The 18,162-nt window shown below is 48.8% G+C and overlaps 1 protein-coding gene across 1 annotated transcript in view; it reads right to left on the bottom strand.

Moving 5' to 3' along the window:
* Positions 1 to 9,655: 9,655 nt before the first annotated feature.
* CFH (complement factor H) overlaps positions 9,656 to 18,162 on the bottom strand; it is a 37,172-nt gene continuing 28,665 nt past the window's right edge. The window contains exons 16-22 of the mRNA XM_067300444.1: positions 17,462 to 17,638; positions 16,637 to 16,813; positions 14,586 to 14,762; positions 13,325 to 13,507; positions 12,383 to 12,583; positions 10,958 to 11,152; positions 9,656 to 9,978 (exon numbers count right to left, since the gene is read on the bottom strand). Coding sequence (XP_067156545.1) covers positions 9,965 to 9,978; positions 10,958 to 11,152; positions 12,383 to 12,583; positions 13,325 to 13,507; positions 14,586 to 14,762; positions 16,637 to 16,813; positions 17,462 to 17,638 — 1,124 coding nt within the window. The 3' untranslated portion in view covers positions 9,656 to 9,964. The remainder of the gene's footprint in view (positions 9,979 to 10,957; positions 11,153 to 12,382; positions 12,584 to 13,324; positions 13,508 to 14,585; positions 14,763 to 16,636; positions 16,814 to 17,461; positions 17,639 to 18,162) is intronic.

The raw sequence follows: 18,162 nt of genomic DNA, 5'->3' as shown, positions 1-18,162 counted from the left end.
GCTGTAGTGACCATGAAACAGTGGAGCTTGAGGCCCAGGAGGGAGTGAGGAAGGCAAGTAGCAGGGTAGAGAGCCTGGGCTTTGGGAGAGCAGGTTTCAGCTTATTCAGGAAGTGAGGCGGTGGGATTGCATGGGAGTCAGCTCTGCCGGGTAAAGGAGCTCAGGAGAGCTGGCAGGTCTTTAAGGACAGCGTCTTCCAAGCCCAAGAACATCCCATCGTGATGCTTAGGGAGACAGGCAGACGTATGCAGAGAGCGGCGATATCGGGAAACTCATGACAGGCCTCCAGGGCAGAAAAGAAGGCAGTATGCAGGAGGTTGAAGCAGGGACAGGCTGCAAGGATGAATTGTCAGTGGCATTGCCCACGCATGTAGGGACGGTGCTAGGAAAGCCAAAGCTCACCTCGAGCTGACTACTTGCAAGGGATGTCAAGGGCAACAAGAAGCTCCCCTGCCACTACACTAGCTGTAAAAGAGCAGACCAGAAAGATGTGGCCTCTGACCGAGTGGGGTAGGTGACGGGTGTCAGCAGACATGGCCGAGGCTGTGGGAGTCTGTGCCTTCTTGGCCTCAGTGTTCCCCAACAAGATCCCGCAGGCCTCTGTGCTTAGTGGCAGGGTTCAAGGGGGAGGAGGAGAAGGACCCGCAGTGGGTGAGGCTTCAGTCAGGGCTCACCTGAGGGACCTCGGCCCGTACAGACCTAAGGGGCCAGCCAGGCTGCATCTGAGGGTGCTGCGAGAACTGGCCTGCTGCTCCCTATCATCTGTGAAAGGTCGTGGAGATCCGGGGAAGGCCGTGATGAATGGACAAGGGCAAGTGTTGCACCCATCTTCAAACAAGGCCAAAAGGACAACGTGGGGAACTACAGGCCAGGCAGCCTCACTTGGGTCCCTGGGAAAAGACACAGCTGCGAGTCCCGCAGGAACGCCTTTCTGGGCACATGAAGGAGAAGAAGGTCACAGTCAGCAGAAGGACTGGTCAGAAGAAGGGAACAGCCAGCATGGGTTTGCCACGGTAAGTCCTGCCTGACCAACCTGACTGCTAAAATGACTGGATTTGTAAGCAAGGGGAGAGCAGGGGTTGCCGTTTGCCTTGACTTTAGCAAGGCTTTTGACACTGCTTCCCCCAATATAGGCTGCAGGGGTCCCTCCTGGCCTGTCCTGTTTAACGAACGTCCTCACCACGCAGAGGGGGCAAAGGAGTGGAGGAAGGGGCCGACAGGACCCCCGATGCAGGGCAGCACTGCAGACACAGTCGAGCCCCTTTGCAGTGTCTGAGCAGCGCACGCTTTTCTGACGGCCCCTCTGGGAGGCAGGGAAGGATGGGCTGGGTGTGCGGTTGCTGGTGGGGCGGTGATGAGGACAGCCAGCAGGACCGCCCAGCGCCCAGTCAGGAGCAGGCCGAGGTGGTTGTGGCCCCTCCCCAGAGGTCTGAGGAGCTTTCCTCAGCCCTGAGGCCACAGCTGTGGCTCCGGGCTGAGCTCCGGCAGGGCAGGTCTGCAGGGAGGGCAGCGCTGGGCGGCCTCCTTCAGCGGCAGCGAGCGACTCCTGGCCGGCCGGGCCGCTGCCCCTCTCCTTTTCTGTAATCCCCCAGGCTCTCCTCCGGCTGCTCACAGGGCAACGCCCGGAGCTGTGCACGCGTCCAGAGGGAGCGCAGGGGCTGAAGGGGCTGAGGGACTTGTCCAAGCTCGTGGCGAGCTGGTGCAGCTGTTTCGCTAGGGCACTGCCTTTGTTCCCAATGGCACATTGCATTCGTAGGGGAAGCACAGCATGAGCTTGTGCCCCATGTTAAGCAGAGGCCTTCGCTGATGCGTTGTTGGCGCACGCTGTGTCTTGTCTGCCAGCGGTTGTTACCTGTCTCCACAGAGACTCTCATAGAAGGGATCTGGAGATGCTGTCTTATGAGTTTCTTCATGCTGCTGTTTCATGCATCCCTTCAGGCTTCTGAGTTTCTCTTTACTGATCACAGCTTTCATCTGATGACACATTTATTTGCATATCTAGACATTTTTCCTGACATTTCCCCTGGGCTGAACTGTGACAGTGGCTGATCAATATTGTTGCTGTTGTTACATGATGAACAAATAAATAAACCATTTGTGTGTCAGATTGTTGTGGAAAACTTCCATGAGTGGCAAGCATGCACTTAGTAATGTTTTCATGGAACAGAAATTGCAATTCCAATATTTTCTAGAAGAGTTTGTGGTAGAAGTTTTTATTTATTTATTTATTTTATTAAACTGAAGGAGAATCTGGGGATAAACAGGTTGGGAGGTTTTTCATTCACAAGGAGTGGGAAGAAAACAAGTTTTCCTAAAAGACAATTCCTAAATGGGAGAAAAAGACCCAGATCACTACCTGTACTTAAGCAGTATAAACCAGTATGAAACAGAGGATCACCTTTGTTTGTAGAAAGGGAAGAAGAGAGAGAGGTTACCCAGAGAGACTGTACAGTCTCCATCCTTGCAGGTTTTCAAGACCTGCCTGGATAAAGCTCTGGGCCAATGGGGGGTGTGCTCAGAGCTGACCCTGCTTTGAGCCGGGACCAGAGCTTCCCTGAGCTTCCTTCCAGTCTGAATTATTCTGTGATTCTATATCCAGAATTGCAGGCTGTTCTCATCAAGGAAGAGACACAGGTGGAAGGAGGCGAGGAGGAGAATCTGCTTGGGTAGATTCTAAGCCTGTCCCATGTCCTCCTGTCTCTAGCTTTCTCTCCTCCTCTCCCTTCATCTGCCCTCCCCCATTTTACAGAGCACTGTCCCAGCAGAGAGCAGGTTGGCAGGCACAGCCAGTGCACAGTGCTTCTCCGAAGTCACCTTTCGTGACACAAAAACAGCCATCTTACTGACTATACAGCCACGCCAGGTGAGATGACTGCACATGTGAGGACTCTTACTAATTGCAAAAGAAGCAGCATCCTAAACCTGAGGCCCATCTTCACTTAAAAGGTCTTGTACATGTGCTGCTGGGGTCAGCTTCCTGGATTACTGCTAAGTGCAGGCTCAGTTCTCTCCAGACATGGAGCAGGTAGGGGGGGGCGTGTTGCTCCACATGGAAACCTGAGCCGCAGCAGCCCCTGCCTTGCTGCAGAGATGAGTTGAACAGCTTCCTCTGGGGCTGGGCCAGTGCTGCCTGTGGAGTGGGAGCTTCCTGGACTAGCAGCACCAGGAAAAAGAAAGAGAGCTTTTCCAAGGCCTGTGTATAGCAATAGGCTGGGCATGGACTGGAGCTTCCCTCCATCCCACAGGAGGAGATAGATAGGTTTGGTGGAGCACCCCATTACGATCTGGAAGAGAGGAACTGCCATTCTGGAGAAGGTCCTGACCTCCAGCCTTGTAAGAGGAACGTGTTGCTCTGGAGCACCAGGCTGACCCTTGCCCTTCCTGTAAAGGTTCCCGCTGTTGGGGGGGGGGGGGGGGGGGTAGCCTGTAATACACATCAAGCTAACCCTTGTGTGGCATCTGGGAAAGGTAGGACTATTGTGTACTGCTGCACTCACAGGTATCCACAGGGACAGAAAGAAGCAGGATTCCCAACTATGCCATAATAGAAATGATATAAAGTCCTGCTGTACCCAACAGGCTCAGGGCTGGCTCCACATTGCACACAGCTACCAGGATCTGCTCGCAGGTTATGCTGGGTCCATTTATAACTTACCAAGTCATCCAAAGTAAGTATTTCCTTCTCTGGCTGATGCTTCCAATGGCACTTATGTTGCCTTCCTGTATCTTAGGTTTCATTTGAAAAAAATATAAAAAGGGGGTTTTTGTTTTCTTGATGTGTGCTTGTCCCTTTTGCCTCATGAAGCAAATACTTCCTAATGAGCTGTAGGAAGGACTTTCCTGATTTTTTCTGGTGGTTGAGCCAATGATGAAATATTGCAGCTCAGGTGTGGTCACTGTGTATCTACTGGGCTTTGTAGATGGGCAGTTTCTTTTCTTGCTCTTTACTTGTCTGAGAGGTCTGAAAGCCACTGTGGGCAGTCCACTAGCACCATGCAGCATGAAGCAATTTTTCTTTAGTTTAGTGATACCTTTGTCACATAGGGTTTTCCTTCTTTAACTTCACTTAGTTAACCTTCCCTAAGCTCATGAAAATGAATCAAACCAACATGCTCCATCTGTATACAGTCAGAGGAGCCTATGCCAATATTTACGCAGGGTATTAATGTGGGTTGATGGCTCCCTAAGGAAAAGAGCAAGAAATATTTTTTGTTCTGTGTTGCTTTTGTTGGCTAATAAGGGAGCTTTCAGGACAGCTAAAGCTTTGCTTTAGCAGCCCATTAACCAAATAATCGGGCATATTTTCTTAGATTAAGATGATATGAAAAGGTTTTTTTTTTTTTTTTTTTCTTATTGTTGTTTTTCCCTCCCCTCTGTGTGGCATGAATTCTGTGGAGGTCACAGGCGGAGGAAGGTGAGAGCAGGTACTGGAAGCAGGACTGCAAAACATTGCAGCTAAGTGATGATCCTCATTTCTTTTCCTGTTACTGCCTCTCCCTTGCCCCATGCTTCACAACATGTCCATTTGTTAGATTTTTTCTTGGTTTGTGTCAGAAAAACACTGATTTTTTTTTTCCTAAGAAGAGACCACTGCTAGAGTCTGAAGCATGTCTTTTAGTTTCAAAGCAGTACATAGTGCCTTAGAGAAGGCATGCTACTAACCGTCCCTGGGACATGAAGGGTTATTTTCTCCCCTTCTTTTCCCCTAACTCCCTGCCTCCCTCCCAAAAGACCTCAGTGGTTTACTGCACTCAGTGTTGGCCTTGCTCCGAAATTTTATATGTCCTTTGGTCTCATGCCCTGCTGCCAGCCACTGGAAGCACCCCACACTTGCACAGTGCTGCTTTTTATTGGGAAAACACTGCTCTGGCTGGGCTGGGCAACAGCCAAACACATGGCCTCCCTGGCTGCTGTCTCTGAAGTGAGCAAAGGCCGGCTGACTCCCTGCGGACAACCTGTTGTGCCGGGGTGCTGGAGAGAAGGGAGTCCTCCAGCTGAAGACTGATCGACTTGATGCTGGGGAGCTATGGGAAGACACTGGCATCACTCAGGGAGGAAACTGGAGTGGACATGTAAGCTAGATGGCCTCTGAAATAAGGGATGTGGGTACCTGTCCCTGCGTGAGGAGCAGTGTTTGAGTTTTGCAGGGTAGCCCTCTCCCATGCCCCCTGGGCAGGTCATTGCTGGACAGGGCTGGTTTGCTGAGCCACAGAGAGCCTGCTTGGCCTGCCAGAAGCCTTGCAGAGCCTTGGCTTGGTACTGGGATGAGACCTACACTTTGGTAAGCTTCCCGCTGATGGCCAGAGGGGACCTGTGTGGGCAGCAATGTCTGAGCTGGGCCTGCCTGGTGCAAGGTTCATTTGCACGTTCCAGATATGCTGGGAAATAGAGCAACTGCCAATATTCAGCATTACATTTGGACTGACTGGCTTCCCAAAAGCACTGTTTGTTTTCCTGTACTTGTTATGTGTTGCTCCATATGAAGTTTTCCGCAGAGTAGCTGTGGAAACATATGTGCCCTGTGACGTCGCAGAGAGCCTGAGGAGGGGCCCACAGGCCCTGGAGCCCCCTACGGCCCTGCTGAGCGAGGTTGTCACGCTGGCGTAGGGATGGGCAGGGCTCAGCTCTGAGAGTGAGTGTGTGTGTGTGTGTGTGTGTGAGATGGGCAGGGCTCAGCTCTGAGAGTGAGTGTGTGTGTGTGTGTGTGTGTGTGTGTGAGATGGGCAGGTCTCAGCTCTGTGTGTGCGTGTGTGTGTGTATATGTGTGTGTACATACACGTGCACATAGCTTTCCCTGACACAGCCTCTCCCTTTCTTGGTCCACGTAGTAAACTGAGCCTGGCAATCATGCTGTTTGGTATTCCTTCCCCTCCCTGTGATAAATAGCGGAGGTGAAAAGCCAAGTAAGTGAACGCAAACATGATGACTTTCCCTTGAGAATTGATATGTTAGTCTACAATCTGCAGTATTTGAAAGTAGTGGATCATGATTTTCGCATACACTGTCACAAGGCAGACAGCATAGCCCAGCTTCGAGTCATCTTGGAGCATGAATCTGTGAACAACTAAACCTTCCAGTGCAGCATTATTTCTGTAGCTCAGAATTTACTGTATGTATGTGCTCCTCTTGCCATCTTGTCAGAGGAGCAGGTGATCTGTTTAGCTGTCTGGACCAGGGAAGTGGGAGAGAGATAGATGGTATATTTAAATGTTCATTTTGAAAATAATTTTTGTTTGTTTGTTTTTTTAACTTCAGTGAAGCTTCAGGTTACAAAGCCTCACCCAGTGCTAGGGAAAATACTGCCAGCACTTTCAATGGAAAGGAATAGGCTACTGTAGTACATTTATTTTGCATTCAGTTCAGCAGCGTTACAAATGTGTGGTCTGCCATCTGCTGTTGACAACAGAGACATCCGCACCAGCCTATTGCCAGGGCCCAGAGCCGGACGCCTGGTGGAAATACGAATGCACAAAGCTGTATGGAACGACAGCAAAAGAATGAGAACCAATATTAACCACTATAATGGATACAGCAATAGTGATCTGAATTCCATCTGAACATGAGGAAAAACTTCTTCACTGTGAGAGTGACAGAGCACTGGAACAGGTTGCCCAGAGAGGTTGTAGCGTCTCCTTCTCTGGAGATATTCAAAACCTGCCTGGACACGATCCTGTGCAGCATGCTCTAGGTGACCCTTCTTGAGCAGGGGGGTTGGACTAGATGATCTCCAGAGGTCCCTTCCAACCTCAACCATTCCATGATTCTGTGATCTGAATTAAATTATTTATGACCTCTGCTGCAAACTCCAAGTAAAAACTTCAAATTATACAAAAGTAAGGATTCCTTTTGGCATCTCCTGCACAGGTGCACTGAAGGGACCTTGCTGGGAATCCTCATGCTTTTAAAATGAGCCTCCCTGGCCTGGTGGGAGAGCAGCGCTCTGCCCCGCTGCCGCCTCTTTACAGCTCCATTTCATTGGAAACCAGCTGCTGCATCGTGGCTTGAAATCAGTAGTGAAAGCACATCAGAAAATGGACTATCCCTGCTCAGTAATTAAGTTAAAAAACCCCTACATTATAGAAGAAAAAGTAAAGGCCAAATAGGTTAATATTATCTTTTCTTCCTTCCTTGCAATTCCTTCCTTCTCCTTCCTTCCTTCCGTTTCCTTCCTCTTTCTTTCCTTTTTTCTTCCTTCCTTCCTTTCATTCTTTCTTTCTCTTTTGTTTTCTTTCTCCTCTCTTTTCCTTTCTTCCTTCCTTCCTACTATCTGTCTCTGACTTATCTTAAAATTTTATGGTAAATAAGGATACTTTTTCTCAGAGAACAGTGTTCAGAGGGTCAATTGCCTTATCACAAATGAATTAAAGGGTCAGGTAGACATCCTTGCTTTTGTTCAATGGCACAACTGAGTATGAAATGTGTGTGTGTGTGTGTGTGCGTGTGTGTGTGTGTGTGTGTGTGCGCATGCATGTGCATGTTTGTATAAGTTAAACGGATACAAAATATGGTGAACGTGTGGTTGACAGAGGTGAAAGCAGACCAACGGTCCTGAATCGATCTTACTATGCATCCTGCCTCCCCTCCTCTCCCACTTGCTTCTAGAATTAAAAAAATGTGCATAATGATATCATAGATTTCTTGTTTGAATAATAACAACAACAAAACCAAAAAATGGGATAACTGTACCAAGACCGCTTCTGGTTGTGCTCCCTGTAAGAAATCAGGGTGAAGCCTGAAGCCATATTGGACCTGCAGGGATTTAAGGAACCCTTATATCATCTGATGCATTATTTTAGATATATTTCTCAGTAGACTTCCCCATCACATTAGGGAACCAAATACTATTATTTGCTTACATTCTTCCAAAGATACAGTTGTATACAATAGCCTCCTTCAGAGAGAGAAATACTGCTTTGTTAACAGTTGTGCAGATGGCAAATGATAGTTCAGAAGAAATTTGCAATCACAGATGGCCATCTCAGGCTAATGTTCAGCAGCAAATGAACGCTTAGATTACATGGATCTTTGATTAACATATTTGCCATCAATTAACTGTTATGAGCAGCCATAGTGCTCCAAATGGCTCAGTCAGGTAAACAAAAGCTATGCTTATTTACATCTGGTTTCTGGTCACTTTTAGAAATAGCATGTGAAGGATTCCAGCATCCCCTGTGTCACTGAAGGAAAAGGGAGGAATAGTTATGAAGCTGGTTATTGTCAGAACCTTGTTTTGTTGTTACCAATTACATGAGAAGTAGGGAAGGGGACCATATCATTTCCTAAATGAGACAGGTCAGGCTGTGATTTACTTTCATTTTAGAGACTGTATTTCATTTTCCATAAAAATAAGAAGGGCACTGGGAAACACTAACCAGACAAATCGTACAAGGGTGACTTGCACTTATGGTAGATACTGTGAACAATTTGTTCCAGCTGTTTACAAGAAATGAGACAGAATATGGTTTAGTGAACAAACTAACTCTTATAATAACAACACTTATAAAAATTATAATGCTATGCTTGTCTGAGAAAGCCACTCTGAACAGGATGCTTGGGATTATGCACAGGTAGACAAGTGATGGGCCACACAGTTCTTTCCCAAAGCCCAAGTATTGTTTACAGCAACATGCAGTTCATAAGTCAGTGAAGAATTTCTTTTTTTTTCAGCCAAAAAAGGTCAAAATATCTGCCTGTGTCCTTTCAGTTATGATGTAGTGCGGCTACTCTTGGCATGATCACAGTATCTAGAAAGGAGAGGTACTTCTTCTGGAGAAACAAGGTGTTATAAACTCCAGCAAGATCTGGATTTAATGGGTCAAGGACAATAATTTGTAAGCATAGAAACTGGTCACAGCCACCAGAATTCAAAGGCACCTTACCTTCCACTTTTATGAATAGCCTAGGAAGAACCAACTTCTTTTATTTATTCAAAAAAAAAACCAAAAAAAAAACCCCTCAAAACCCCTCCCTTCTGTGTAATGCAAATGCATCTGTTTTTGTTAGCATTAGCACGAAAACATAATGTGCCTTTTAAACTTTTCTTGTAAAAGTCATCTGAAAATACACCCTCACTTTGTGATTTGGAGCTATCAGAGCATCTTATACGGAAAAACCCTGGAAACAAACTCCTGCCTCCCCCTTCCCCCCTTACCATCACAATGAAATGTGAAAGCCAAATGATATTAAACATGGCTCTGCACATGAGTTCTGGTCCAGCAAAGAGTATCATCATTGATTTTAAAAGGTTCCCCAACCCTTTAGGGGTTAAAGGGTTCCCACATCCCCAACCAGTTCTTTCCTGTTAGCGAACAATAGGTGCAGCTGTGTGTTGCCCCAGGTCGGCCCATCCAGAACCTGGACCAAGAACTTATCCCTAACACCCCCCCCCCCCGCCACCTCCCAGAAATCCCAGTTACGTGCCTGTCCACATCTTGCCCTTCCACCAAGTGCCAGGGTGCTTACAGCCCCCCCTAAGAATAGGCGTCTGCCACCCAGAGACTGCCTCGAGTTGTTTAAAGGAGACGCCATTCACTTCTCGTCCTCATTAGGTGGTCAGGGCACTCCCCTCGGCCGCGACGCAAGGTTAATTTCCGGGTAGCTGCATGGAGAAGCAGCTCGGAACAGACAAGGCCAAACACACCCAGCTTGCTGATGATCAGATTACTTGCAGGCTTTAATTCTTGTCTCAGTAGGCCACCAAAGCCAGCCTATTTCAGGATGCAATTGTTAATAAAAGTGGCAATGAAATCAATACAGAATGCTTAAAAAGGAAATGGAAACGCAATCAGCCAATATTAAAAGGAAAAAAAAAAAATGTCAGGAATTCAAACACAGAACACTGCCTAAGCTACTGACAAAGCACAGCGAAGCAGAAAATCCTGTGTAAGAAAGATTGAATTCTAATAACTGGGTTGGTTGAGGCATCTTTCACTTCTGCAGCCAGGCACCTTCGTGCCACTTCCATTTATCCCCACATCCCTGCGAAGTGAAGAGAAAGAATGGGAGAAGGAGTGAATACCAAGCCTGGCACACAGCAGTGCTTCCTCACAACGAACCACAGCGGATTTCAGCAAAGCCGCCAACTATTCACATTGCATGAGTTCAGCTAGATGAAAGGTGAAGGGAAGAGCCCCAGGGTCCTCTGAACGGGAGCAGCTCAGTGACAGACACAGACCTGTACTTGTGCCAAAAAGGACCCTAAACCTGCCCCTCTGCGGACCCTTTGCTGCTGCTGCTGCCAGCAGGTGTCCTGCGACAACTCCCAGCAGTGCTGTGGTCCTCTCCTCCCACCGCCAAACACAAAGCCTCATTCCCCAAAGGCCTGCGTGGCAACCACGCAGCAAGCCAACGCAACAGCTCAGAGCGACCACAGCGCGTGGGGAACGTCAGTGACAAGAGCTCTTCCTGCGTGGGAGATGGGAGCACCGGCAGCAAGTAACCCAAGCTACCCCTTCTTCAGCAACAGCGTTTGGTGCGTACGTCACATGCCGCTGTGCTGAGTAGCCCACAGGCAGCTAGCGTGACCCTGGTGAAGGAGGGAGGGAGAGGGCCGCCCCCTCTGCCTGGCACTACGAGAGGGACCGGCCAAACGCCCCACGGGTGTTAGGGCAGGGATGAGAATGGGAGCCAAACCTCTCTGTGGAAGCACAGCAGCTCAAAGCTCAGCTGAGCTTCTGCTACTCCACTCACAGACCTGGCCAGGCTGCAAAGAGGATGACCGTGTTGTCCACTTCTGTTGACGCTCCTGTTGCGTTAGTGAGGCGCTGAGCCCTTCTCAGACGCCCTGTGCCTCTAAGCGCTGCCCGGTGGTTTTTACCGGGATGCCACAGGCCTCTGCCACTGAAGGGGCACAAAACTGCTCTCTCAGATGGACTTTGCCCTTCTGCCTAAGGAAAAACCCCACAGCCTGGCAGGCAGGCAAGCAAGCCTGACAGTGTTCTCGTCATGGAGGACTTACGGTCGCATCTAGGATACTTGAAAACGCCGTCCAAGCACTGTACTCTAAACTCCTCAGGCCTTGAAGTTTTTTGGTGCCACCATCTGCATTCAAAATAAATATATTCCCTGGAGAGATAGCTGGAAGTGCTTGACAGGCTCGATTGTAGCTGAATATTGTTCTCCGCCATATCACTCTCAAGCACCGTACACTTCTCTGGAAAAACAGAAAGCACTTTGATTATTTGCCTGTGGACCTCATGCTGCACAACTGATCCTCTGATGCTACAGGTACCTGCTGACTCCCCAAAAGACTTAAATCCTTAGCTGCTTTCCCTCATGATCGTGGCAGGCAAATACTGGGAGATGAGTCTGAGGAGAAAAGCAGGGCAGGCAGGAGGAAAAGCCTCACGCTTCCCTCAGGCAACGCCAGGCATGGCCAATGCCTCAGGCAATCCCTACTCGCCTGGGTAGAAAAGGTTTCTTTACTGCTGGCTCAGGGGGGCCCTTCCGCAACTGCCCCCACCTCCATTAACACACGGTGCAGGCGATGAAGGGCAACTGCTCAGCTCACGCTCTTCGGCACTGTGCAGCTATTGGGGTTTGGGGAAATTCGAGGACGAGGCAAGCGTGAGCTTCCTTACAGAGAAGCCCAGGAAGGCCTGGAAAGGCCATATGGGGGCGAAGGAGGCACAGCCATGGCTGCAAAAGAGAGCCAAGGCCAGACAGAAGCACGCTGGGGAAAAGTAAAGAGGCCGGCTTGGGAGAGCCAGCGAGGAAATGGTCTCCTCCTCTTCAGTCCCACCATGGTAAGGGCAACAGGACTGTTTTTGTAAAGAATATGCACTGCATCCAAGAAATACTCCGCCCGGCTATCCTCTGGACCTCTCCCACAGCCAAGGCAAGCTTCCGTCTCATACTACACAGCTCTCCAGACCAAAGCCAGACCTCGCGACTCCCAAGGCCCACCTTCTACTGAGATCATTTAGGTGCAGACTATTTTGTGGTGCACCACCGTGGCACAAGTTGCCTGCAAGACACACAGGTGGCCAGGGAGGACGCGAGGACATAAAACCTGCAAGAAGATCAGGAGATTCTGCAAAACTGCTGAAGTAGCAGTGGGGGACCTTCAGCACGACAGGGAATGGACACGCTCTTCTGCCTTGCCTGGAAGTGGCCAGACAGGCGCAGCACAAGTAGTCCTGATGGTTAATAATAGTTAGGCCCCTGGGTCCTTTCCAAGGAGTTTTGCCAGCTCACGTGTTCCAGGGGGGTGGCTTCTGGGGGACACCTCCCGTCACGGCCCGCAGCTTTACAGGGGGCTCCCACACCCTGGGGCTCTCGCATTGTTTCCCCAGCCACACTTCCTAAGGCTTTCCTCTCAGCTGCCACAGTGAAAATGCAACAAAACAACAGAGAAGCAGTGGCCGACTCGGAGATGACTTACTTCCCGGCTTGCAGTGCGGATACTCTAGCTTCCCCTCTACACACTGTGCTCTGAATGGGGAAGATGCTGGGTCCTGCACATGTCCTATTTTACATTCAAACTCAATAAAATCACCAGATTTCGAATACAGCTTGTTTCTTGCGACCCATTTCAGCTCAATGTTGTTTCTGTTCATATCCTCTTCAGATGCCGTACATGCCACTTGAAAAAGGGAAGAGTAGATTGTCAATTCATGGAGAGGCACCACTGGTAATTTGCTTCCCTAGAGCCTGCAGAAGCCCAGCCTGATTGCACACTCTTCATGGGGCAAAATGCTTTCAGCTAATTGCTCTGACCCTCTGTTGTTTCAGGCAGGAAAGTTATTCACATCAAAGCCTAAGGGAAGAAAGACCATGCCTAAGTCACCAGGCAGAACTACGGAGAGGCCTTTCCACTCTGATGGTCACACAGGACAGGATCCAACCACAGCTGAGGGGTGGCGGAAATCGCCAGGCAGCAATGAACTTGCCCCCACTCTGGTTTCCCGGGACTGCCAGGCACGCAGACTCATCCTCCCCTCTCACAGCCTTGTGTCACATGACCGCAGCCATGCCCTCCAGCTCCAGCTCGCTCAGGAGCCCTGCACAGTGATGGAGACCCCCTCACGCAGGCTCACACTTGAGCCAAACTCTCCTCCTCCTCCTCCTCCTCCTCCTCCTCCTCCTCCTGAATCCATCTCGGGAGGAGAGACAGCAGGCACTAGAGGGGACCACGCTGGTGAACCTCAAGAGGAATTTTCTGCTGGACAAAGGAAGAACCCACTGCTGTTCTCCCCTGTCAACATCGCAGTCCCAGCACGAGCGCTGCTTCACAAGCGGCACTGGAAGGGCCCTCAGAGTCTGAGAAAAAGACAACAGGAGAAGTCCCGCCGATTTCTGCTGTGCAGCACACGCTTTAACATACCTAAGCAAACTGGGGGATTTGTCCACTGCCCCTCAGCACATGTAATATATCGAGATCCTTCCAGGACATAGAGACTTGGGCACTTGTACTCCAGAGTTGAACCTGGTGCATACTCTTGCAGCGGGAACGAAAGAAGGTCTCCATTTTCAATAGCTGGAGGTGGGCCACATTTTTCACCTCTCCCTGAAAGGAAATTTCCAAGTAGAGGGAAAGCCATCAGTATTCAACTGCAATGGAGGCCTGGCCACGAATACCGCCAGTTGCACCAGTTGCACGCTGTCCTTTGTGGATGCCCGAAAAGACTACGTGCATGCAATTTGTGGGCAACTTGCTTGCATTTCTGTATGTTAGCTCTGATCTGAACTATTACCAAGGTGATTGCTGCACGCTGTAACGGGATAGCCCTCGGGCTCTGCGGGTGCTTATGGCCATGGGCAACGCCAGACATGCAAGCAAGAATCCATCACGCCTGCGTTTTTAACCACTTTTGAAAGCTAGGCATCTTGGCTTCACAGATTTTTTAACCCACTCAAACACCGCACTGCTGCAAAGCCTGGCCTTCCAATGGACCTTGCACTGGGAAAAATTCAGAGAAGACCCAGACCCTTCCGTACCGCTAATGATGCTCCTTTCACTTGGCGCCACGTTCAGGAACCACAATGTGGAGCCTGGTCTTAATTCATCTGCCCTTTCTGCACCCCTTTCAGCTCCCAGCGGGGTGCTGTTTCAGTGAAATGCTGCTGCATTGGTTCAGGGGCTGAAACTTTCCGTCTGTCTGAGGAAAACTCATGGGAGTATCCAATGCGTTCAAAAGGTCCTAGGCACCAGATTTACAGAGTCAGTTTCAACATGGTATCTATCTCGGCATGAGGTTAGCCCACACATGAAATCCTGCTGTCACTTGACTTATTTCTGGGGCCTTCAACAGAGCAAAGTACCTCCACATCATCTGTACGGTTCGCTCCTCTCAGTGTCAACCAGCAGGGAAGCTGTGGGCCTTGTTCTCAAAGACAGACAGAAATAGTTCCTACTCTTTGCTTGTTTCTGAGTGTGCCAAGGATGAGGCATTTCTGCACAGTAAGGAGACTGAGATTTGGAGAAATAAATGCCACCGAGCCAGCCTCATGACAGTATCCCCAACAAGGTTTTGGCCCAAAACAGAGCCACTCTCCTGTTCAGACCTAGGAGATGCAACTACAATCTCCTAACAAGAACAGGGGAATTTTCATAGGCTTGGTATAAAGAGAGAGAGAGAAACTACCTCTGCATTTTGGCAGCTTTGTCCAGGTCCCGTTCTGACAGGCTACAGTGGAATCCCCAGTCATCTGAAAACCTTGCCAGCATTGGTACTGAGCTCTCTCCCCAGGCAAATACCTGGACTTTTTAACACCTTGAACTTTACCACCAGCAATTTCTGGAGGAGGTTCACATGTCACATCTGAAAAGAGACAAAACCACGTTTGCAGTCATTGAGGTGTTCCTGTATATAACCTGCAGTTAGAGGAATCAGTCTTGTTACTCCTCAAGCCCTGCAATTTCTGCCCAGAGCTTCTTTTGTCTTCCCAATATGTTTCTTCTTTTTATCCCCAGCCATGACAGTTAGTGGTAAAACGCTGTGAAATGAATGCAGGGAATGTGAATTAAGCTGGAAACAAGTCTTAAGAAGCTTGGCCCGGAGAGCAGTGGAAACAGCAATTTCCACAGCCCCTACTGCCTATATTGCAATATGCATAATACCACCGTCATTGGGAATTTCAGCCGCCCAGGTAGCCACTGGATAGTGCACGTAGCTAACGTAAAATCAACTGGCTACTTCTTGTGGCACACAGAAGACTACCTCCAGGGTCTAAAACAGGAAGACTCCAAGGAGAAGCATCCTGAAACGGAGGGAGTGAAAACATATTTGCAGGGCTGTTCTTGCTGGCTGTGAACCAGGGGAGTTCAGTAGAGCTCTGAACAGGATCCCGGGCTGCAGTGGGACAAGGGACCTACAGCCCAGGAAGAGTTCAGAAATCCACAGCTTCCCTGGTAAGCCTCCACTTGTGCCAGACAAAGGCTGTCTGACTCACAGGTGCAGGAGACGCAGAACAGGAGAGAAAATGCTAACTTTCCTGACTGCCTGTCTGCCTAGCACATACCCTCCCTGGTGCCCTGCTTGTGCACGGTGCCTCAGCAAGACTTTCCCCCACAGGCCTCAATGGCAAGGCCACAGCAGCCACAGCTCTGATGTCTCATTCACTCCCTCAGGTTTGATCTGCCCTTCTCAGAGGGGAAAGGACTTTCAGTGCAGGGTACTGATGCTGTATGCGAAGTCTTTCTGCTCTTTACTGTGAGCATGCTGTGACTCCTGCTGTGGGGAGAGCTGTCCCCAATGGGTCACAGCTCCAAGAATTCACAATGGAGAGAACAAGGAGGGGTGAGAACAGCAGCATAACACTCCTTCTGGGACTCTCATGACATGGCAGGACCAGCAAGAGCTACTAGAAAAACCCCGTTGTTTTTTGTAGCTCCACCTTACGGCACGACAAGCCACATTAGCCTTCTTGGGAGCCCATGTCTTTCCCCAGGGAATGCTGGCTTTCCTGAAAGTCATGGAGCTGGCAGCGGAGCTGGCACTATGCTGAATGGCAGCGCTCTGGAGCATCAGCAGCGCTGGAGGAGCTTGTCAGTCTGCACTGCTCATGCACAGGCAAGTGTCGTCGGCTCCGTGGAAGCGCAGGAAAGCTAAGCAGCTAAGCTCACCCTGCAGCCACAGATTGGGACAGGGATAGGAGCACAGCACAATTCCTTTTCACAGGAATGCTCTTCTCATTTCATAGCTCTAGGACATCTACACACTTTAGCTCTGGAGTTTCTACTGGGATCTGCAAGGAGTCGTAGTGGAGCTTTGGAGAAGAACAGCTATTTCTGTCCCCTACTACATCCCCCCATGTCCATACTCCCAGACAGCTTTGAACAGAAGAGGAGAGCCCTTACGCATCGTTCTGTTGAAGTTCCAAACAATGGCATCCTCTGGGGAAATATAGTACCATGTAGGAGAGTGCAAATGTAGGAGAGGGCAAATTACAGGCCCAGTTTCCTCAGGCAGATTTTTTGTTGTTGTTGCTGAGAAAGTCTACAGTGTTGCTGGAAACAATCTGGCTAAGCCAAACAATCTGGCTAAGCCAAAGTGCTGTGCAAGAGAGTAACAGCAAGTACAAAGTTGTGGTATACAAAGAAAGCAGCAGTAAAAAAGACAAAGTCATTGAAGCATTCAGGTAAAAATACAGTCCTTTCTATGCTAACAGGCAATATGAAAGTATGACCTCCTACCTCTGCAAGTTGGTGCTTGTGACCACTGTCCATTTGTACAAGTGACATAATTTACACCCATAATCTGGAAATTGGTTTCACATTCGTACTGCACTCTGGCACCAGGCAGATACCTCTCATGTTGACTGCTGGCAATAGAAGCCCTGGGAACTTCAGGTGGGGCTCCACAGCTAACATCTGAAAAGAGAAGTGCATTTAAGAATAGGAGCACAGCAGCATCTTTGTCACAGAATACTGCATTCAGGAACACCATTATTCTTCATGAGCAACAACTGTTTGCCTAATTCAAGACACTAGGATCTTTACTCCACAACGCTTCACCAGACAAAATACTTTTTCCATGTAGTGACTAAAAGGAGAAAAGCAGTTGCAAAGATTGGCCAAATGAACAGACTGGTGCTGTATTGCATGGTGTGTCAAAGGGCTGGAGAGTGAGGTGGTTTGTCTACCATGTGAAGTTACTTTTAAAAATTGATCTTCTCCGTGAAGTGAAAATACAATCTATTATCCTGCCAGTTATTTCACTCTTTGTAGCCAGCGCCCATTCCTCCATAACCCTCTCTCTGCTTGTCTTAGCAGCGCACACAATGGCAGCTACAAGCTTCTGTCCAGAAGGGGAATAGATATCGCTGCTGAACTCTCTTGCTTGCTGCTTCTCAGGAGCCAGAAACAAGGACTTTCAAGTCATTCCAGGCAGTCATTCCAAGCAGGTCACCTGTTGGCCCTGCTGGCCTCACCCACCTGCATGCATGGGTCAATGTTATTTTAGCTAACTTCATCAAAGACCAGGGAGGATCATAGACTATTTACAAGCAGAACCTATACCTTCGCAGAAGGGTGGTGATGTCCAGTTTCCTGTTCTGCAAATAATTTCTGGAGTGCCAACAGTCAGGAACCCTGGATCACACTGGTAGCGAATAGTTTCACCAGGCTCATATATTTCCTTGTCTCTTCCTTCAATTTGGGCATTGGCAACTTTTGGAATACTTCCACATGGCATTTCTGAAAAGATACACACATTTGATACTTTGATAATGTGGTACACCTAGACGGGGGTAACCTTCCCACCAAAAGCATGCTTAACAGAGCCTTCTCTAACACTGGGATGCTCACCCATTGATGGTGGATAAAGGTAGCATATGGAATATAAAAGGTAGGATATGGAAAATTAAATAAGTCATTACTCTAAATAGACAAGGACTTCAATCACTGAAAAGATTCTAATCCTATCTCTAGACATGCATGTCATTCCTTGCTGTCAAGAAATTTTGGTAGAGGCTTCTATCCCTAATCACACAAAAGTGATTTCCATCACAGAAGCACCAAAGCAATTCCCAGTCACTAACGAACGGACTTTGTGGGAAACAGATCCTTGGATTATAAGCACTAACCCATGACCCATATGGCAGAGACAGAAACTGAACAAAGATTGCAAGAATACCAAAGGAATATTAAAAAAAAACCCTAAACTGCCTTCAAAAACTCAGTCTTGCACCCAATCAGGATTGCTTTGAAGAAATCCATGA

The sequence above is a fragment of the Apteryx mantelli genome, chromosome 8, assembly GCF_036417845.1.
Source record: "Apteryx mantelli isolate bAptMan1 chromosome 8, bAptMan1.hap1, whole genome shotgun sequence".
Classification (NCBI taxonomy): Eukaryota; Metazoa; Chordata; class Aves; order Apterygiformes; family Apterygidae; genus Apteryx; species Apteryx mantelli.
Note: the sequence above shows the minus strand (reverse complement) of the source record. Positions and strands in the feature narration are given on the sequence as shown.